General features: G+C 42.5%; 1 protein-coding gene across 1 annotated transcript in view; it reads left to right on the top strand.

Annotated features, from left to right (window-relative positions):
• The window catches only part of LOC124738020 (katanin p60 ATPase-containing subunit A-like 1), a 146,574-nt gene that overhangs the window by 2,429 nt on the left and 120,616 nt on the right, over positions 1–23,529 (top strand). The window contains exons 2-3 of the mRNA XM_047248600.1: positions 2,814–2,967; positions 18,366–18,680. Coding sequence (XP_047104556.1) covers positions 2,814–2,967; positions 18,366–18,680 — 469 coding nt within the window. The remainder of the gene's footprint in view (positions 1–2,813; positions 2,968–18,365; positions 18,681–23,529) is intronic.

Raw genomic sequence — 23,529 nt, 5'->3', positions numbered from 1 at the left:
TTCAATCGTTCAGTATTAACGTGGTTTACGTTTTGATATACAGCGATGCATATTTTAGCGCAACATTATATAGTGCCCCACTGACAAATTTTGTGGCCTGTAACCCATGTCTGGTAGTAACGCAAAACTTATCTAAATGGATGGTTTGTCGTCAGTGAATAGATGAAACTTCCTACGCAATTTAAGACGGTTCATTTAACAATTATTGTAATCTTTCTAATGATTCACTTTTCTAGTGTTTCTAATTTATCTAAATTACCGTTAAACGCGAGACATTTGCTTGTATATAAACATTCTGTCTTCACAACTGTTTTGTAATGCCTTATTTTTGCGTTTTTAGGCAGGTAGTTTTTATTGTAAAGATCTTTAGTTACGCTACACGCCGTTCCCAAGTTATGTGTTTTTTGGTAATTTGGGAGAGCGCTTGCAAGCCACATACACTGAATCGCCAAAGAAACTGATATAGGCGTACGTATTCAAATACAGAGGTATGTAAACATGCAGAATACGGCGCTGCGGTCGGCAACGCCTATATAAGACAAGTCTGGCGCAGTTGTTAGATCGATTACTGCTGCTACGATGACAGGTTATCAAGATTTAGCTGAGTTTGAATGTGATGTTATAGTCGTCCCACAGCGATAGGACACAAGATCTCCGAGGTAGAGATGAAGTGGGGATTTTCCCGTACGACCACTTCACAAATCTACCGTGAGTGTCAGGAATCCGGTAAAACATCAAGTCCCCGACATCGCTGCCGCCGGAAAAAGATCCTGCAAGAACGGGACCACCGACGACCGAAGAGAAGTGTTCAACGCGAAAGAAGTGCATTCCTTCCGAACTGCTGCAGGTTTCAATGCTGAGTTATCAACAAGAGTCAGCGTGCGAACCATTCAACGAAGCGTCATCGATATGGGCATTCGGAGCCTAAGGCCAACTCGTGCATCCTTGATGACTGCATGACACACAGCTTTACGCCTCGCCTGGGGCCCTCAACACCGATATTGGACTGTTGATGACTGGAAACATGCTGTCTGGTCGGAAGAGTTTCGATTCAAATTGTATCGAGTGGATGGAGCGGGTATGGAGAAAAGCTCATGGATCCTTGGACCCGCATGTCAGCAGGGGACTGTTCAAGCTGGTGGATGCTCTCTAATGGTGTGGGGCGTGTGCAGTTGGAGTGATATTAGACCCCTGATACATCTACGTACGACACTGACAGATGACAGGTACGTAAGCATCTTGTCTGATCACCTGCACCCATTCATGTCCATTGTGCATTGCGACGGACTTGGGTAGCTCCAACAGGACAATACGACACCTCACACGTCCAGAATTGCTACGGAATGGCTCCAGGAACACTCTTAGTTTAAACACTTCCGCCGGCCTACAAACTTCCCAGGCATGAACATTATTGAGCATAATGGGATGCCTTGCTAAGTGCTGTTCAGAAGAGATCTCCATCCCCTCGTACTCTTACGGATTTATGGACAGCCCTGCAGGGTTCATGGTGTGAGTTTCCTCCAGCACTACTTCAGACATTAGTCGAGTCCATGCCACGTCGTGTTGCGGCACTTCTACGTGCTTGCGGGGACCCTACACAATATTAGGCGGACGTACCATTTTCTTCGGCTCTTCATTGTATAGCGAAGTTGCAAACGTAACGGAGCCAGATTTCGATTATCAGAATAGACACATAATGTACAACATGAAAGTAATATCTCATGTTTTATTAATATCGAAATACAATAATAATTGCATCGAACTGTTACATAAGAAACACAGGTCTTTTACAATGTTGGAGATATTTTTATTATTTCTACAAAATATAGCGGCATAATTAACTCCGTGAGACGAGCTCATTTACGTATGTAGTAAGTTTCTGTACTCCATACATACAATGAAGAGCATGGGGCTGGCGTGCAAATCAATCTCCATTTCAAATTATCAATGTTTCAAATGATTTAAAAAAAATTAAAACATGGCACTACGTAGGAGGATGGGTGAAGGTGGATCAGCTTTTAGTGCTCAAAGTAATAAACAGTCGTAGGAGAAGCATGGCTGCAAACATGGTCACTGCTCGTTTCAGTCGAAGTATTTAAAGCTCTGCTATTAGGTTCCTCCCCAACTGCATCGTCGAAAATCGTGATATATTGCTGCGACCGAATCGAGCAGCAATCATATTTATATTCTTGCTTCTCCTCTGAATGTGTTGTTACTTTTGACAATAAAAACTGATCCTTTTTCGTTCACCTAGCCCCCTGATGTAATTAAAGAAAATCATTTGAAGCATTGATCATTTGAAATGGAGATTGCTTGGCAAGCTACACACAAAATCCATATCAGTTACCTTTAGTCGTTATAGTTGTCACCGCTGTAAGCAAAATCGATATCTGGCTCTGTGGCAGTAGCACCTTCGAGATATATCGCTTGCAATCTTTCTTGCAAATTACCGTGTTTTTAGAAATTTCGGTGCTGTTTTATTGTTTGATAGCTTTTTATATTTATTATTTTTTATTTTATCAGAAATTCTTAAGCTGGTTCTATTGGCTATTTCTTCTAAAAGAACCATGTGTATTCGAGCCGGCGTCACATTTTCAGAAGCCATGGCAAAGTCGTCTGCAAACGCGTGACACTTTATTCGAAAATGTTCCCCCTCTTCCCTACCTTATTGGTGAAAGCTTATATTCATTCAGTTTTTCATTCCGGATTGACGTATATCCAGCCCCGTTCCACATTCTTGAAAATTTTCCTTCATGACAGGCTTCACAAAATATGATGAGTAAATGCAATTAAATACTGGGTGAACTTTTCAGGGAAGATACAATCGCCCAAGCGGCACCAATTGGAGATCGACGACTCGTTCCGTGGAAGCCAGTCCAGGAAAGCTCAGCCCCGCCACCATCTTCCAAGAAATGTGGGCTCGAACGGGAAGTTTGTCAGAAACCAAGAAAGACGACTCAGAGAAAGGTGAGAACCAAAAAATGTTCAAATGTGTGTGAGATCTTATGGGACGTAACTGCTAAGGCCACCAGTCCCTAAGCTTACACACTACTTAACCTAAATTATCCTAAGGACAAACACACACATCCATGCCCGAGGGAGGACTCGTACCTCCGCCGGGACCAGCCGCACTGTCCATGACTGCAGCGTCTGAGACCGCTCGGCTAATCCCGCGCGGCAGGTGAGAACCCTTTCTCATCTTGCTAGTTATTAGTTGCTTCAACTGAATAGTGACTGTTATCTAGAATAATAAGAGCTAACCAACAGGATACTTAATAGTCAAAATAAAGTGCTACTCGTGCAGCACCACGTCAATAGTGTCTCGAGAGCGATTCGAGGTCATGAACGCTGATCTCATACAGGCGGCGCGGCTCGCGAAGCTTAAGTGCCGCTGCTGCGTACGACGTGTTGCGTGGGACACGGGAACGGCTGCTACCAGGAATAAATAGGAGGGCTCCACTGTGGTTAGCCGCTCTACTTTATTCGCAGTCAGTACATTTTCACAGAGCACCATACTAATTGATCTCTACGCTGTCTTAGTTATAGATTTTTTTCATCGTAGCCTGATGTCGCCGGCTGAAAGCGCAATAGAGAGAGAGAGCGCGCGTTTGTGTGTGTGTGCGCTCGCGCGTGTTTGTGGACGTGCAAGTACCGTTATCTGAAGTCAGTGCCAGTTATTGAAGCCAGAATCATCTTAAATAACACACGGTAAAACAGATTTGCAATTCCAAACCTGGGGTCCAGAAATTAAAAGTAATTTTTTTTTCCAGATATTAGTGTAACGGAGGCTACAATGGAGAGAGATGAAGTGTCGATGACGTCTTCTTTTTAATATAAGATTTATTTACGCAGCATCTCACTAAGAATGGGAGAAAGACTTCAGCCATTGATTTTTTAAAAATTAGGTCAGATTAAAACGCCAAACTAATTATACAGCTAAAATATAGATGATGTTTATGAAAAGGATGATGATGATGTGACGTGCATTCTAAGTCATAATGGGTTAAAGTGCACATAACAAGGTCGGCGAAACTTCCGCTGCGTGCTGCAGTTGGCAACACATTTCCATTGGTCATAGTCAATCGAGTGACAGTATGCAGTAGCTAATGAGAATCGCTGAAACTAATGACTTGTTTCGGCGGAAGATGCGAATTGGTTACTTTAGTTTTCATCGTGGACAGCACGAGATTGGCGATTTATTGATCTGGCTATTATTAGTTGCTGGCTTTCATACCTATTTCTTGTCTTGTATGTTTCTCGAAATATGATATTATTTCAAGGGATATTGTTTGTTGTTATATCGTTACAGCTTGGTTGTGAGTTGGCAAAGCCAACTAATGTGACTGGCGGAAGACTGGCTGAGTTGATGGCCTGATCTGTAGCGCAGCCCAAGTTATAGATTAAGTCGAAATGTTAGTTTGCTTGTGAGTTGGCGAAGACAGCAAATGTGATTGGAGGTATGTGGTTGTGGTGACGGATTGATCCGTAGCGTAACACAATGATCGTCCGAAAAAGATTTCCAAGGTTATTTTTACTCAACGACCTTGCTGCAGTGGTAACAGATCACCAAAGTTAGGTGCTGCAGGGCTGGCTAGCTCTTAGATGGCTGACCTTCCGGTCTACCGAGTGCTGTTGGCTTGTGGGTTGCACTAAACCCTTGTGAGGCTCATTGAGGAGCTACTTGATGGGGAAGAAGCAGCTCCAGTCACGAAAAGTGACAACGGCGGGGAGAGTGGGGCGCTGACCACATGCCCCTCCATATCCGCTTCCATTGATGCCAATGGGCTGAGGTTGATATGGTGGTTGATTGGTGTCAGTGGGCGCTCAAGCCCTATTTTGACGGAGTTTAGTTTTTAGTTGTTACTCAGAAACCTAACAGTACAATTAGAAGTTTATAGAATATTCTGTTTTATATGACTACATTCTGCACAGCATATTCCCTTATGCTGCCACGTAGTTTTATAGATTCCACACAATGACAACATTCATCGAACACTACAATCTTATTGGTTCTGCCAATTTGTCTAATCATCCGATTTCAATAGCATTCACTTCCCATCATTCGTCGTGCACTTACCATCTGCAGCACGCAAAGCAAAACCCACCGACACCGTAAGTGCGATTTTCATCGTCATAATGAGAACAGTGTGATGTGGGCTCTAGGTAACTGTGAGTGAGGATTGAGATGTGGGAGGTATTGGAAAAGATGCTCGTTGGAAAAGGATGAGAGATGTCTTTGTGGGAAGGAACTGGTGGTTGGGATGTAGAGTACCTTTCGTCATGTATCTGGTCCAGAGTGGCTCGCCAATTTGCACTATTCTTCCCTACTCGTTTATGTATTCCCGTGAGACCTCTTGCGATTGCGCACTCGTGTGTCATTTGTTCACTGCAATTAAAGCTACAGCAAGCAATAGCTGAAACTTGATCTCTTTGTTATTTATGTAGAGACTGGAGGACATATTGAAGAATATATACCGTAGTTGTTCCTTCTTGGACGGGTTCCCATTTGCACAGCGAAATGTACGGACAGCAAACCACTCTTTATTGCATATCTGACAATATTGTTTCACGTATTCAGAAATTACCGTGAAAATTGAAGACTTCGCTGTTCTCTTTGATGGCCAAGATGAAGGCAATCCATTTACTGTATAAAGTAATAAATAACATAAATCTGCAAGCTGTATTCATTTTTGAACACACAAACCATTGCCCCGTGGCTCATTTTTACAATGACATACTCTTCTTCATACTTTCTAAACAGTCACTCACCTGTTTCGCAATAGACAGACTGAATAGCATTACAAAAAGTATCATATTCTGCGAGTATTGCCACCTATTGTTCACAATCCGGCAATCATGTCTGCTTAACATGTAAACTTGTACCTTTTAATTGTGGAATGTACCTCAGTTGGCTACTGTGCATGCTGCTTATACCGATTAAGAGCAAAAGATATGATTACAGAGTAGCGACTGCTGCAAACGTCATTCTAGCTGAGATGGGTTTGCTCCACAGACAGAATGAGAAGTGTTGGGGGTACAAAGCAACTAGCCACAAGTGCTTTATTTCAGTGTCATAATATCTTCCCAGCTATGATACCTATCTTCAGATGACTATGGTACCTGATGACATTACTGTTTTATCAGCAGCATGTCGTCCTTTCCTCCACTGCATAGGAATGTTTCAGTGTTTAGCAACACTTTATACATTGTTTCGATAGTAAAAACGTGCTATAAGATGAAACAGTTGTATACACCTACATATGTGCAGCAGACGACACTTTTTTTTTTTTTTATAAAAAAGCATTTACACACAGAGGTGACGAAAGTCATGTGATAGCGATAAGTCATCTAGTAATAGTAGTAGCTTTATTCATCTGTAGATCTCTTTTTACAGGGGTATATGACATGTCAGAGTATTTATAAGTTCAGACCAATCTAAAATAAGCTAATTCGTATACACACACATTTACAGACTTCCAGTTAGAAACTATCATTAGATTTACTCCTGGTATACAACATTTTTTCTTACAAATAACTTATTAAATAAGGTAATGCCACACTGTTCACTCATACCTCACTATCAGTCACTGCACACACTATACACACATTGTTCCATAACACATCACTCACTACACACACAAACACACACACACAGGTGATCTCTGGGCCATTTTCTGTACCGCAACTTCCCGTTTGCTATCCTGAAAAACTGAGTCAGCATCCCTCTAGAATGAGTGTGATTTTGAGCTCAGAAAGAGGAAGAGGTGTTAGTATTGTGCTATGCATAGCTTGTGGGTAAATTTTTATAGAAAAGGAAAAAAGGAAAATAGAAGGGAAAAAACATAGTGTGAAGGTGTTATGTGGAATGCTGTATGTTTTATAATTACTATTCTTATTTATTTGTATAACATTTTTTTAACCCCACCCCTACTATGTTTGATCTAAGTAATCTTTCAATGTATAAAATGTACTGCTCAACAGATACTTTTTAGCTGCCTTTTTAATAAGTTTTTATGCAATTTCTTTAATCTCTTTTGGTAAATTATTGTACAGTTTTATTCCTTGGTAGAAAATGCTGTTTTGAGTTTTATGTTTATTTTTTCTTGATAAATGTAAATTGAGTCTAGCTCTTGCTCCATTGTCATGGACAAAGCTGTTTTTGCAGTAATTACCAATGTTATTTTTGATGTGTGCAATTGACTAGTGAATCTATTCACATAGAATAGATAAAATCCCCAATGTATTGAACAGATCTTTACAATGAGCTTGACTACTATTTTTCGTTATTACTCTTTGGCTCTTTTCTGGAGTTTGAAAATTGTGTTCATATTTTGTGCATTTGTTCCCCAAAAAGGAATGCCATAGCTAAGAACTGAGTGTACATATGAATAGTATGTAACTAAAAGACACTGCATATTACACACTAATGATAGGTTTCTAAGGGCATTACATGCTGATGACATTCTGTGTGTTCACACCACTTCAACTGAGAATCATTGTTCATTCCTAGAAATTTTGCATTTTTTACACGGCCTATAGAGGTGCTATCTACATTTAATTTAATGTTGTCATTTTCCCTCTTCAAACTGAAATTCATGGCATTAGTTTCCTTTACGTTCAATATCACTTTATTGCTTATTGACCGATCATAAACTTCCTTGAGAGTTTCATTCACTTTCTCTGCAAGGATTTCTCTTGTTTTCTCAGTGACTATAATATTTCTGGCATCAGCAAAGAGAATTTTTTCACCCTGAGTAACAGTACTAGGAAAGTCATCGATGTATATCAGAAGTAGTATTGGTCCTAATATGCCTCCTTGCAGAACCCCTATATTAATATATTTTGGTTCTTATAAGTGTTTTACTAAATGTTTGGATCTATTTGAAGTGTGTGTTATCTCCACTCTTTGTACTCTATCTGCTAGGTAGTATCGAAACCAATCATTAGTTACCACTCTTATTCCTAACACTTCTAATTTATTTAATAGAATTTTGTGGTCGATTGTATCAAAGGCTTACAAAGATCCAAAAATATGCCTGTGACACACTCATCTTTGTCAAGAGCATGAAGTACAACTTTTGTGAATTCTACTATGGCTGACTCCGTATTTTTGGCACTTCAAAAGCCAAACTATGATTTGCTTTAAAGATTGTATTTACTCAGGTAATTCATTAATCTGTCTTTCATAACTGCTTCTATAATTTTTGAGAATGGTCACTGCATGGAAATGGGCTGCTAATTTTCTATGTCTTCTGCATTATATTTCTTAAGCAAAGGTACAACTCGTACCTGTTGTAACTGCTCTGGAAATGTCCTTAATGTGAAGGATTCATTTATTATATTTGTTAAGTTGCCTTGTGTAATCTCTATGCATTGTTTCAGTACACGCATTTGTACTTCAGCAAGACCACTGCCTTTTTGCTTTTTACTTTTCAAACAGTTTTATTGACCTCATTCTCTGCGATTTGAAGTAACATCATTGAATTATTACATTATTTACAGGTGCTATACTTGTTTCGGGGAATTTTTGCTGTAACTTCTCTGCAATACTTGAATAATGTTCGTTTACATAGTTTGCTAAGTGCTGTGGATCATTTATTACCTTATCCCCCTCCCTTAACAGTATGTTATTCTGCCTTTGTTTGCCTCTCCCCATTTCCTTTTTTGTAACATCCCAGACTGCTAAGCTCTTATTCTTTGCATTATATATTATTTTGTCATTAGAAGACTTCTTTGAAACAGTCAGCTCCTTCCTATAGATCTCTTTGTATCTTTGATAGAAGTTTAAGAATTCTGGATCATTGCGAATCTTTTTCATGGAACTGAGGTGTTTAAGTGTTTGGGAGGACTTTTTAATACCTTAGGGTAAATATCTGCTTTTGTGAGATGTTGATACAAACATGCATTCCTTTGGAAATGCCTTTTCAATGTTAAATTTAAATAATTTGCAGAATTAGAGAAATTTCATATTCTCATTGGATTCCTTATACATTTCACCACAGCTTTTTTTTGCTACTTCTTTTTAAAAGTCTTTTATTTTGTTTTCTGATAGATGTCGTTTGTAGGCTTGTAGTTTAGGGAATAATTCGATACCTAATTTTACTTTTGTTATTTGACAGAGATGGTCTGATAGTCCAAGATCTTTTACAGCTACATCACATTTTTTTTCCTGTCCATATTTGTGGCCACATGGTCAATTACTGATGCAGTCATTGTAGTAACCCTTGTTGCGCTATTGACCAATAGAGACATGCCAAAACTTTGAATTGTATTTATGAGGGTGCTGCTGGATTTATTTGTGATATTAGTGTTGATGTTAATGTGCCAACACAGAATTATGTTGACCTTTGCACTTGAGAGTTTACCTAGAACTTCTGTTAATTTATTGAGGAAAGTATCCACACTACCACTGGGAGATCTATACACACACAAAACGATTAATTTCTTGATGATATCAAGCCCTGTTAATTCAATAGCCGAAATTTCAATGTGTTTGTCTTCACTTACTGTACTGAGGTCATGTCTTGACTTGAACTGTGTTCCTTTTCTGATATAGATGGATGATCCACCACCCCTTGAAGCAGTTCTGCAGTAAGAGTTTGCCCTTTCATACAATGATAACACTACATGTTGGATTTCTGTGTCTCTACGCCAGTGCTCAGTAACACAAACTACCGTGCAATTCAAAGATTGGAGCTCAGCTTCTAATAGTTGTATTTTATTTCTTATTGATTGCATGTTTGCTGGATGATTGTTAAGTTTGTGAAATGCCCCATGTTACTCTTTACAGCAGTTTGTTTTTCTTTGTGACATCTGATATGTTTGATATTTGGGGTGTTAAAATCTGTCTTGTGAGTGATTGTTTCAGTATTTTTTAAACTGCTGGGGATACTCTTGTCTGGATTTATCCTAAAAAAGACTTACTTTTCCTACCCATGACAACAGGTATTTGACCGTGTGTGGACCGAGATCCATCCTCTGTACTTTCATGAATCAGCTGTACCAATCTTCCCTTCCCAGTCCTGTTTAGGTGTAGAACATGCTAGTATGGCGTACACAAGGTAAAAACGGCACTGTACTCATTTGTGATTCATGTTAAAAGACGTCTGGGAAAATGTGGACTGGTCAGATGAGTCCTGATTTCATTTGGTAAGAGCTGATGGTAAGGTTCGAGTGTTGTGCAGACCCCACAAAGCCATGGACCCTAGTTATCAACAAGGCACTGTGCAAGCTAGTGGTGGCTCTAGAATGGTGTGAGCTCTGTTTTCATGGAATGGATTGTGTCTTCTGGTCCAACCAGACCGATTGACTGGAAATGTTTACATTCGGCTACTTGGAGACCATTTGCAGCCATTCATGGACTTCATGTTCCCAAACTACGATGGAATTCTTATCGATGGCTATCTAGCTTGCAATTGATTTGAAAAACATTCTGGATAATTTGACCAAATGATTTTCCCCGACGTGAAGCCCTTCGAACATTTATGGGACATTATCTGGAGGTCAGTTAGTGCACAAAATCGTGCACCAGCAACACTTTCGTAATTATCAATGACTATAGAGACAACATGGTTAATATTTCTGCAGAGGACTTCAGACGATTTGCAGAGTACATACCATGTCTAGTTGCTACACTACGCTGGGCAAAAGGCAGCCCAACACGAAGTTAGGCGGTAACCCTTGACTTTTGTAACCACAGTTATTGCAGTGTATTGATGTTTAAAAATCTATATATTTTTCATTTGTACATTTCAGTTGGACAATTTTCTTTAAATATGGGTAGATTCGATTACATGTGACACCTCCAGATCGATGTTGTCGCGTAAGCAACCCACCATGTCATGCAGAAACTACACATCAGAGTATTCTTAAATGGCTGTTTGCTTTGCCTTTCTCATTTTGAATTTATAAAGTTTGAACCTACCTTCACTGTGAGATGCTGTGGCGCATCACACTGGAGGACAGAACTGAAGTGTTCATTATATGTCCCTCTACAAACAGACATGCACACTGCTACTCTTTATTTCAAACGTCAGTCACTCGTACGAGTGGTGCAGTTATGATGATTGATGGCGAGTTTAGCAGCCAGAGAAGATTAAAACAGGCACGGGAGGCATTTGAGTAGCCAGGTTTCGTTTCTGTAGAGTGCTATGGTCACAAAAAGAAATATTTTCTTTTGTAGGATACAGTACTTTTGAAAGTTATGGCCTCTGACTGGATCGTTTATTCGTTCATGAACATTAAAACGTTTGCCTGCTTTTTTACTGAAAACTGAATGTACAGTCCTCTGTCATAAAAAGGTTCAACTGAAATTACTATTGTGAACAGTATGTATCTGTGCACACACCTACATAAAGACAAAACTAGCTGGTGTTCATTGTGCAGTAAATTAAATCAAAACTGTTACTAAAAAACCACTACCAAAATCAAACTGTGTACTGCCAAAAAACTGAAACGCTGACATTACACAGCAACACTACGAAACACACTCTGTTCACTGGTCCATTAAAAATCTAAATTACTAAGAAAATGCTTAGAATTTGCGCAATGGAAACGCGAGACGATAAACGAAAGAACAAATATGAACAGAATCTCACCTGAAAAATTACAGCATAATTTACTCATACTAAAAAAAAAACCCCTTGTTGCATGAAATGAAATACTAATCCGTTCATTACAATACATTGCTGTATATTAAACTCCTATTTCACATGAAAATAATACTCACAGACAACAAAAAACTTAACAAAAGTCTTACAAGTCAATGCTTTTACGATTATGCATATTGAAATGGATTAAACTGAAATGACCTAAAGTGAGGTGGGGAGGTGGACTGTTCTGTTGAAAGAATCGCTGACATAATCAGTAAGCGCCAGCAAAAACTATTACCTTAAAAACATATCCCTAATGCTAATCCATTCTCTCTTTTCCATAAATGCTACATCTGTAAGTCCTTTCATCAGATTAATAATTCCTAGCAATTTTCTTCAGCAAAATGTTCCTCCAATATGCACCACACTAAAAGGTCTGCCAGCTTACTCCATATCCAACACTAGACTACTCTCTGCTCTAAAATGAGACAAAGATACACAAGTTCAGAGATACTACTGTCACTGCCTGAAGTCGACTATTCCACAGATGTCACACGCGACTGCTTCACTCTCGTAATATGAAATTTCCACTCATTCTGAAACTATCTGCAATTAAATGCCCAGTCCACCTAAGTACACTATGTGATCAAAAGTATCCGGACACCCCCAAAAACATACGTTTTTTATATTAGGTGCATTGTGCTGCCACCTACTGCCAGGTACTCCATGTCAGCGACCTCAGTAGTCATTAGACATCGTCAGAGAGCAGAATGGGACACTCCGCGGAACTCACGGACTACAAACGTGGTCAGGTGATTGGGTGTCACGTATGTCATACGTCTGTACGCGAGATTTCCACACTCCTGAACATCCTGAGGTGCACTGTTTCCGATGTGATAGTGAAGTGGAAACGTGAAGGGATACGTACAGCACAAAAGCGTACACGCCGACCTCGTCGGTTGACTGACAGAGACCACCGACAGTTCAAGAGAATTATAATGTGTAATGGTCAGACCTCAATCCAGACCATCACAAAGAAATTGCAGAGACCATCAGGATCCACTGCAAGTACTGTGACAGTTAGGTGGGAGGTGACAAAACTTGGATTTCATGGTCGAGCGGCTGCTCATAAGCCACACATCACGCCAGTAAATGCCAAACGACGCCTCGCTTGGTGTAAGAAGCGTAAAAATTGGACGATTGACGAGTGGAAAAACGTTGTGTGGAGTGACAAGTCACGGTACACAATGTGGCGATCCCATGGCAGAGAGTGGGTACGGCGAATGCCTGGTGAACGTCATCTGCTAGCGTGTGTAGTGCCAACAGTAAAATTCGGAGGCGGTGGTGTTATGGTGTGGTCGTGTATTTCATGGAGAGGCTTGTACCCCTTGTTGTTTTGCGTGGCACTATCACAGCAGAGGCCTACATTGATGTTTTAAGCATCTTCTTGCTTCTCGCTATTGAAGAGCAATTCGAGGATGGCGATGGCATCTTTCAACATGATCGAGCACCAGTTCATAATGCACTGCCTGTGGCGGAGTGGTTACATGACAATAACATCCCTCTAATGGACTGCCCTGCACAGAGGCCTAACCTGAATCCTATAGAACACCTTTTGGTTGTTTTGGAACGCCGACTTCGTGCCAGGCCACTCCTCAGCGCAGCACTCCGTGAAGGATGGGCTGCCATTCCCTAAGAAACCTTCCACTACCTGCTTGAAGGTATGCCTGCGGGAGTGGAAGCTGTCATCAAGGGTAAGGGTGGGCCAACACCGTATTGAATTCCAGCATTACCGATGGAGGGCGCCACGAACTTGTAAGTCATTTTCAGCGAGGTGTCCGGATACTTTTGGTCACATAGTGTATCTTCACCTTTCATAATCTCCCACCCCATTTGATAAAATCTTCGTACGTTTTTTGTGTTGCCTTACAATGTGGAAACTGCGAAAATTTGACAAGATGCATGAATGTACAAAGCTTTTTTACAAAACATATAAATTTAAAATTTACATAAAGAAATTGAACATGTGGTTTTTCGTTAAAAGTCTGTGCACAGGGCATTGTAAAGTTCTGCTTAAGCACACGAAAATATCATTGCAGAATGGAAGTCATTGCAGTCCATATAAATTCCCATCACAAATAACACATTAACAGTCCAAGATTTGCCTCAATCACTTTGGGTCACTATATCTGTATATGAAGCTGCGATTTCAGTCTCTCGATGTCCACCCATGAAGTACCTTCACTAACATTACAATAGAATGTCCAGTAAGGGCTGGAATTCATTCAAATGACCATCAAAAACTGGTCTTGAAGTTGAATGTCAAATAGTGTTTGGAGTCTGGGCAAGAGACCAGACAGTGATTCCTCTTGCAGTGGACAATTAAGCAATAGATGAAGTGTGACCAAGCGTCCAGCATAGACAGTTCTCTTTTGTCAACCATGACCCATGTTGTTAACAGTGGTGAAGTTTCAAGATCAGGAATGTTACGAAAAGTCCTTCACTGACCAACATATCGTCTTCCATAACAAATTAAATCTTGTCCTATATAAATTCCTATACTCAATGAAAATAGTCTCTTGTAATAACGACTGAGGTTTTTGGTTGACAAGTAAACTGACTCTTGCCTGCTAATGTCACATATTGGAGAAAAAACTATGTGATGCACAGAAAATCACAGTGCAGATAACGACACAGTCCTTCATTCACTAACCAAACAATGTTATTCCTAATCTGAGAAAACTGTGGAGTAATTGTTTTATCCCTGCCAATTGCAAAAATATTACATAGCATGAAAATGATGTACAATCTTTTTACATGACACAGAATTATATTCACAAAAAAGAATTACAAAAATTTTATGAGAAATTAGACATAACATGACATAAACTTATACAATATGTAGATAATCATGAAAATTCAAACATTCAGAATGAACTATTCATAATAAAGTAAAAGATATGACATGTTGGACAACCAAAACAATCACATGAGGTACAAATAAGAAATCTTCAAAATAAGAAGCATAGTAGTGTAAAAAGAACAAATTCGTGTGTGTTCAGAAGAAATCGAAAACGTACCAGAAATTGGCGTCTTTACATTAAAACCATGAAAAAAACCTATGACTAGAAACGTATATTCTTTGGTACCAAAATTATCACTACTTTAAAATTTCAGGTATCTGACTTGGATTTATGATCATGTGTTTAGGGAAGGAAAAGAGGAGGTATCATAGAGTCATGTGTCAACACTTCGTGTTCATCCGAAATTCTCAGTCATCCCCATGCGTGCATTAAATATCAACTATACTTAAAAAATTTCTTAAATTATTTCCATCCTTCAACTTCTTAAATCTCACAGAACTAACTTCGAAAATCTCTTATTCATCACTTACATTTCCCTAACTTTATCTTTGAAGCATATAACTTCCATAGTACTCAAATTGTGCCTTAAATATTGCTCAAACTTCGTACCTGAGCTTCAGGATATCCAAATTAGTAAAACCATAAACTCAAAACCTGCTTTTTCAACAGTGCACTTCTCAGATCATCACCTCATATAAAACCATATCCTTTTATTACATCCTATATCTCATATCATCACTTCAAATCGTTTCATTAACTCTCATTTTCTCTACCATGGCTAACCATCATCTTAACATACACCTCTGGTAACTTGTTGCTAACTCATAACTGAAAACAGAAAATCATAGAAAAGTAAGTTGTCATAGACCCTAGCAAAAATTGGTTTAACCAGTGCAAAATGTATTGTGTTCTAATACAAATCAATCTGTCTGTCAAGTGAAGAAACATGACATTGAAACGGAAAACCAGAATAAATAAATGAATATCTATACTAGCTTACTTAAATTGGTGCACCATGGTACTGATTTTACTAAATATGTTTTATACACTAAGTTAAAAATGTTTGCTGGAAAAGACTGTTAGTAGTTATTAGAACTTTCTCTTCTTTCTCTGTGACAAATTTCGTCTCTCATTTCTCATAGTTTTTGAGTAAGTCTCTCTGAATGATCTTTCAGAATGCAAACATTTTTTAGTAAAATTTCTCATCATGAACATTCAAGAGATCTTAAAAACATATCCATAATGCAAATCTATTCTCTGTGTTCCATAAAAGCTGCGTCTGTAAGTCCTTCCATCAGATCTATAATTCCTAACAATTCTCTTCAGAAAAATCCTCCTCCAATATGCACTACACTACAAGTTCTGCCAGCTTACTCCATATCCAACACTTGACTAATTTCCACTCTACAACTGAGCCAAAGAAACACAAGTTCAGATATACTACTGCCACTGCCGTAGTTCGACTATTCCACAGTAGTCGCACGCGACTGCGTTGCTCTCGTAACATGAAATTTCCACTCATTCTGAGAGTATACGCAAATAAATATCCTGTCCACCTATATCGTATGTCCACATTTCATCTTGTTGCGTGATTCATGCAGCGGGATTCTTTCGTCTTTACAGGGTTATATATTGTTAGGTGTTCTCTTCTTTCATTTTCTTCGATTGCTCAGATAGCAGTAGCACTGGATTGAACAATACATATGTTATTCGATATGTTCAATGGACGTATAAGAAAGCACTCTTCAGTTGTCAGATTTTTAGTATTTCATTTATACACTAATCAGTCAGAACATTACGACCACTGACTTACTATCAATATAAACCCATGCAGGCAATAGCAGTGTCACCTTTTGAGGAATGACAGCTGGTCATACACACAAATGTGCATGTAGTATCTGCGAGTGTGCTGTCTGTGTGTAGAATGAGGAAGGCTTGCGATCTATCTGAGTTTTATCGAGGGCAGATTGTGATGGCCTGTAGGCTCGGCGCGGTGTTTCGGAAAATGATGACTTTTGGGTGTTCGAGGAGTGCTGTGGTGAGTGTCTTCAACATGTAGCGAAACCAAGGTGAAACCGCGTCCAGATGTCGTGGGGTTGGGTGGCCACCACTCATTACAGATGTCGGACGTTGTAGGCTGAGCAGATTGGTAAAACGGGACATGCCGTGAACTGTGGGAGAACTAACATCAGACTTTAATTCTGGGCAAAGTAAAAGTCCTTCTGAACACACAGTGCACCGGTTACACTTAACGATGGGCCTCTGCAGCCGATGATCCATGTACCTGCCACTGTTAGTACCCATCATTGGCAACTAAGACTGAAATGGGCGCATGACCATCGTCACTGGACTTTGGTGCAGTGGCAGGGCGTTGCACGGTCTGGTGAATCCCGACACCTTCTTCATCATACTGATGGGAGGTCACGAAACCGTCGTCTTCGAGGGGAACAGCTCCTTAACATCTCTACTGTGGGATGGAAACAAACTGACAGCGGCTCTGTTATGCGCTGGGGAACATTCACAGAGGCACCTATAGGTCCAGTGGAGCTCGTGCAAGGCGGCATGATGACCAGGAAGTATTATGCACGGGTTGCAGTACTCGTACACCCTCTCATGACAATTATGTTTCCCGACGCCAGTGGCATTTTTCAATAAGATAATGCGCCACGTCACAAGGCCAGGAGTCTGATGGAGTGTTCGAGGAACACAGTGGCGAGTTTCAGTTGATGTGGTGCCCCCCCCCCCCCCCCCCCCAACTCACCAGATCTGAACCCGATTAAACACCTCTCGGATATGATTCAGCTCATCGGCTCCCTCCCCAGTATTGTTAGGAATTAGGTGACTTGCGTGTGCATACGTGGTGCCAACTCCCTTCAGCTACCTGCCAAGGCCTCATTGCTTCCACACCATGATGCGTCGTCACAGTTATCCTTGCCAAAGGTGGACAAACCAGTTATTAGGTAGATGGTCATGACGTTCTGGTTGATCAGTGTATATTGAGAGAAGAGTAAAACTGTGTAACACACACATCGAAATGGTTTGCTTACATTCTTAGGAACAAAAAAATGGTTCAAATGGCTCTGAGCACTATGGGAATTAACTTCTGAGGTCAGTCCCCTAGAACTTAGAACTACTTAAACCTAACTAACCTAAGGACATCACACACATCCAGGCCCGAGGCAGGATTCGAACCTGTGACCGTAGCGGTCGCGCAGTTCCAGACTGTAGCTCCTAGAACTGCTCGGCCACTCCGGCCGGCTCTCAGGAACATACACACGAATCCCACTCCACTCATCATTATTTTCCTCCTACATTAATTTGCACACTATCGGCTTATTCTGCTTCAACATTTTGTTTGCATTTTCCATCGTCTTTCTGCTGGCGCTGTCACTCGTTCCTCCGTCTCACCGTCAACAAATTTAATGGTTTTAGCAGCAAGCAGTCGCATCTCCTTGCGAAGACACGATAACTTTTCTTGTTTGCTCTGGGAGGTAACAAAGTACACTACTTTGAACAGGCACATGGTTGCACCTAGTCATGTGACCAAGTTACACTGCTTGATACATGTTGAGTCATCACTGTGAAGGACACGGAGATTCCACGTATCTTGTGAGGCAGCGTTGTGTTTGAAAGGCACCTTGTTGTGGACCACCATTAGGACGGTACCGTTGAACCGTGTAATATTCAGATCTGCAAGGTATTCGGATTTAAATGTGCCTGATGTCGGACTGCTTGGGAATGTGTGAGTAGGCATACTCGTTATCAAGGACCCAGTCAACCGCGTCTAACCACACGAGTGGATCATTACTAATCATTTAACTATTCGCTGGTGGTGGGTACATGTACTCCTTTGATCTTGCAGCTTCCTCAGCAGCTCATAAGATAGCCTTGAGGTGTTTACCTCTCGCAGGTGGAGTCGTCGCCGAGGCAGAGACCACTTCAGCCCTCAGCATCGGCGTCAGCAGTGCGCGCTGCACTGGATGCCGCTCAGTTTGGCTCTGTGCAGTGCGTGCCCATAGCTTTAGGCCACCGATCGAGCCCCCGCCCCCGCCCACCTCAGCTGCCGCCGTCGCGTGTCACCCAGGCGTGGATGGCGTCGCTACGGAAGCCCGATGTCAAGAGGTCACGCAGCGCCGCCGGCCCAGCTACCGCCGTCGACTCCGCTGCAGCGCAACCGAGGCAGCTCGCTTCGGCGCACAAAGCTGCAGGAGACGGCCTCGATTCGGTCAGCTTACACATTTCTGTCTAGTTTTATAGTTTCTGTTTCTGCCTCCGCGGTCAAGGCTGCTACCGCAGCGGTCGTTCGGGTCCAGACTGTAGCACCTAGAACCGCACGGCCACTCCGACCGACTGTGATTTAGGGAAATCACGGAAAACGTTAATCAAGATGCCCAGACGCGGACTTGAACCGTTGTCCTCGCGAATGCGAGTGCATTGTGCTATTCACTGGGCCACCTTCCTCGGTAGTGCATGCTGAATATTTAGCGTTGATATTCATATTAAATTACGTATGGTGAAGATACTTAGGCACTATTCTCTCTTATGCAGCACACACAACAAATATTACGTAAAGAAGGGACATCGATATTTCTCCAAGCACATAAACGTATCTCTCGAAAGTCAGAAGTAGAAACTTTGGTTAGAGAATGTGACATGGGGTAGAAACAAAGAATCCTTCATCCGTCTTGAGTACTTGAGTATAAAATGATATACACATATTAGAAAAGTTTTACATCACCTTAGTCTCACGAATTCTGGAACCTGTACAGAAAATTGGAATAGAGATCAACATAAACATCATTTGCGCCCTTTTTATTGCTCATGAAAACCACACATTGCATGTTGTATCACCATACTGTGAGAGCTTCAGAGGTGGTGGTCCAGAATTCTGTACACACCGGTACCCCTAATACCCAGCAGCACGTCCTCTTATATTGGTGTATGCCTTTAATCGTCGTGGCATGCTATCCACAAGTTCATCAAGATACTGTTGGTCCAGACTGCCCCACTCCTCAACTGCGATTCGGCGTAGATCCATCACAATGGGTGGTGGGCCACGACGTCCATATACAGCCTTTTTCAATCCATCCAGGTATTTTCGCTAGGGTTCATATCTGGAGAACATGCTGGCCACTCTAGTCGAGCGATGTCGTTATCCTGAAGGAAGTCATTCACAAGATGTGCACAATGGGGGCGCGAATTGTCGTCTATGAAGACGAATGTCTCGCCAATATGCTGCCTATATGGTTGTACTATCGGTCGGAGGATGGCATTCACGTATCGTGCAGCCGTTACGGCACCTTCCATGACCACCAGCGGTGTACGACGGCCCCACATAAAGCCACCCCAAAACAGCAGGGAACCTCCACCTTGCTGCTGTCGCTGGACAGAGTGTCTAAGGCGTTCAGCCTAACCGGGTTCCCTCCAAACACGTCTCCGACGAATGTCTGGTTGAAGGCATATGCAACGCTCATCGGTGAAGAGAACGTGATGCCAACCCTGAGCGGTCCATGTGGCATGTTGTTGGGCCCATGTGTACCACGCTGCATGGTGTCTTGGTTGCAAAGATGGACCTCGCCATGGACGTCGGGAGTGAAGTTGCGGATCATGCAACCTATTGCGCACAGTTTGAGTCGTAACACGACGTCCTGTGGCTGCACAAAAAGCGTCACTGAACATGGTGGCGTTGCGTCAGGGTTCTCAAAGCCATAATCCGTAGGTAGCGGTCATCCACTGCACTGGTAGCCTTTTGGCGGCCTGAGCGAGGCATGTCATCGACAGCTCCTGTCTCCCTGTATCTTCTCCATTTCCGAACAACATCGCTTTGGTCCACTTCGAGACCCCTGGACCCTTCCCTTGTTGAGAGCCCTTCCTGGCACAAAGTAACAATGCGGACGCGATCGAACCGCGGTATCGACCGTTTAGACATGATTGAACTACAGACAACATGAGCCGTGTACCTCTTTCCTGATGGAATGACTAGAACTGATTAGTTGTCAGACCCCCTCCGTCTAACAGGTGCTGCTGATGCATTGTCTTCAGTAGTCTGGGAACCTGGGCGATGCAAAACTTTTTTGATATGTGTACATGATAATTCAAAAAGAATATAACAGTTACAGAAGGCTACACCTATCTAATGCGAAGAGATACACCGATGAGAATTACAGAGGGTGTAAAAGTGAGCTCAGAATTTCGATCGTTGTGCAAGAGCAAGCATGTGCATGAGTAGTGATGCGTAAGTAAACAGTTCATGGCGTGCACTCTAAGGAAAAAGAAAAAAGAAAAAACGCAGCATAATGGAGTTATAGAAACTGATATCCATATAGGTATTGATGGAAAAAGCTGAGTTGTAAACTTTGGTAGCCGATGGATGGATATGTGACGCTGCAGCGTAATTTCATTGCGCAGCTCGCAGAAGTAGTAAACGGGAGAGCATAGAGATTGGATACCAGCTTGATTGTCGCCCGCCATACGGCGCCACAGTGTGCGCCCCGTTTTGTTGCCCTTCATGGCAAGCCATCCTGGGCTTGAATTTCAGCAAAATAATGCCCGCCCGGACACGGTGAGAGTTTCTACTGCTTGGCGTCGTGCCTGGCAAACCGTGCGTTGGCCAGCAAGGTCACCGGATCTCTCCCAGTCGAGAACATTTGAAGCGTTATAGGCAGGGCCCTCCAACCATCTCGGGATTTTGACAATGTAAAGCACCAGTTGCACAGAATTTGGCACGATATCCCAAAGGACGACATCCCACAACTCTGTCAATCAGTGTCAAGCCGCTTGCTTAAGGGCCAGGAATGGACCAACGCGATACTGGCTTGCTCAGTTCGTGAAGTTCTTACTGTTGAGCAAATCATCCAATTTTTCTGAATTTGTAATCTTTTGGTTGTCTGTACATGTAAAACACATCTACCGATTTTCGTCCAATGCGGATAATTCCTTTGTGGTCCGTCTTTTTTTTATTTTCCTCCTTCTTCGTTTTTCTTGCTTAGAGTGTTAGTGAAAATGGCAGATACGTGCGTGCTAGAATTTTGCAGCTGTAGTTCTGTCATCATGCTGCAGAGAACATTTCATAAGCGATAAGATCAAGCGTTTCCAGAGTCCAACAACGTTCGCAGAAGCAGTTTGAAGAGACAGGATGTTTGCACAAAGGTAAAAGTACTAGCCGGACATGTGTATGAACACAAAACTTTGAAAGACTTCGCCATTCCTTTTGACATAATGCAGGAAAATCAACGCATTTAGTCAGTAGAGCGCTACAAATGACACGAATAATCGTTTGCCGTGTTCTTAAAACAAAGCTGAAAATGAAACCGTATGTGGTTCATATTTCGCAAGCACTGAAAAAGGAACTCTACATTCAGCGTACGAATTACGCTACGGCAGTGCTGGACACCAAAAAGGGATAGAAACATTTGCTGTAAGTCTCATATTTAGCGATGAGGCAAACTTTCACAACGCTAACCGGCACAACATTCGAATATGGGGTACAGAAAAATCTTCGTGTGTATTTTAATAACACCGTGACTCGCTGAAAGTGTGTTCTACACGATGTCAGCGCAAAAATCGTATGGTCCAGTTTTCTTCGCTGAGCTAAGTTGCCGGTGTGAGGCCTCTACTTGATCTGCACGAGTGACTCTACTGAGTGGCAGATTGCTTCCCAAAACACAAATGCTTAATAAAAGTTACGCAGCAGGTCTCATTAATGCAATTAATGTTAAAAGGATGGCCCTAGCATTAAAATCGTGAAAGAGATAACTACACTCCTGGAAATGGAAAAAAGAACACATTGACACCGGTGTGTCAGACCCACCATACTTGCTCCGGACACTGCGAGAGGGCTGTACAAGCAATGATCACACGCACGGCACAGCGGACACACCAGGAACCGCGGTGTTGGCCGTCGAATGGCGCTAGCTGCGCAGCATTTGTGCACCGCCGCCGTCAGTGTCAGCCAGTTTGCCGTGGCATACGGAGCTCCATCGCAGTCTTTAACACTGGTAGCATGCCGCGACAGCGTGGACGTGAACCGTATGTGCAGTTGACGGACTTTGAGCGAGGGCGTATAGTGGGCATGTGGGAGGCCGGGTGGACGTACCGCCGAATTGCTCAACACGTGGGGCGTGAGGTCTCCACAGTACATCGATGTTGTCGCCAGTGGTCGGCGGAAGGTGCACGTGCCCGTCGACCTGGGACCGGACCGCAGCGACGCACGGATGCACGCCAAGACCGTAGGATCCTACGCAGTGCCGTAGGGGACCGCACCGCCACTTCCCAGCAAATTAGGGACACTGTTGCTCCTGGGGTATCGGCGAGGACCATTCGCAACCGTCTCCATGAAGCTGGGCTACGGTCCCGCACACCGTTAGGCCGTCTTCCGCTCACGCCCCAACATCGTGCAGCCCGCCTCCAGTGGTATCGCGACAGGCGTGAATGGAGGGACGAATGGAGACGTGTCGTCTTCAGCGATGAGAGTTGCTTCTGCCTTGGTGCCAATGATGGTCGTATGCGTGTTTGGCGCCGTGCAGGTGAGCGCCACAATCAGGACTGCATACGACCGAGGCACACAGGGCCAACACCCGGCATCATGGTGTGGGGAGCGATCTCCTACACTGGCCGTACACCACTGGTGATCGTCGAGGGGACACTGAATAGTGCACGGTACATCCAAACCGTCATCGAACCCATCGTTCTACCATTCCTAGACCGGCAAGGGAACTTGCTGTTCCAACAGGACAATGCACGTCCGCATGTATCCCGTGCCACCCAACGTGCTCTAGAAGGTGTAAGTCAACTACCATGGCCAGCAAGATCTCCGGATCTGTCCCCCATTGAGCATGTTTGGGACTGGATGAAGCGTCGTCTCACGCGGTCTGCACGTCCAGCACGAACGCTGGTCCAACTGAGGCGCCAGGTGGAAATGGTATGGCAAGCCGTTCCACAGGACTACATGCTGCATCTCTACGATCGTCTCCATGGGAGAATAGCAACCTGCATTGCTGCGAAAGGTGGATATACACTGTACTAATGCCGACATTGTGCATGCTCTGTTGCCTGTGTCTATGTGCCTGTGGTTC

Source organism: Schistocerca piceifrons, chromosome 1, assembly GCF_021461385.2.
Source record: "Schistocerca piceifrons isolate TAMUIC-IGC-003096 chromosome 1, iqSchPice1.1, whole genome shotgun sequence".
Taxonomy (NCBI): domain Eukaryota; kingdom Metazoa; phylum Arthropoda; class Insecta; order Orthoptera; family Acrididae; genus Schistocerca; species Schistocerca piceifrons.
Note: the sequence above shows the minus strand (reverse complement) of the source record. Positions and strands in the feature narration are given on the sequence as shown.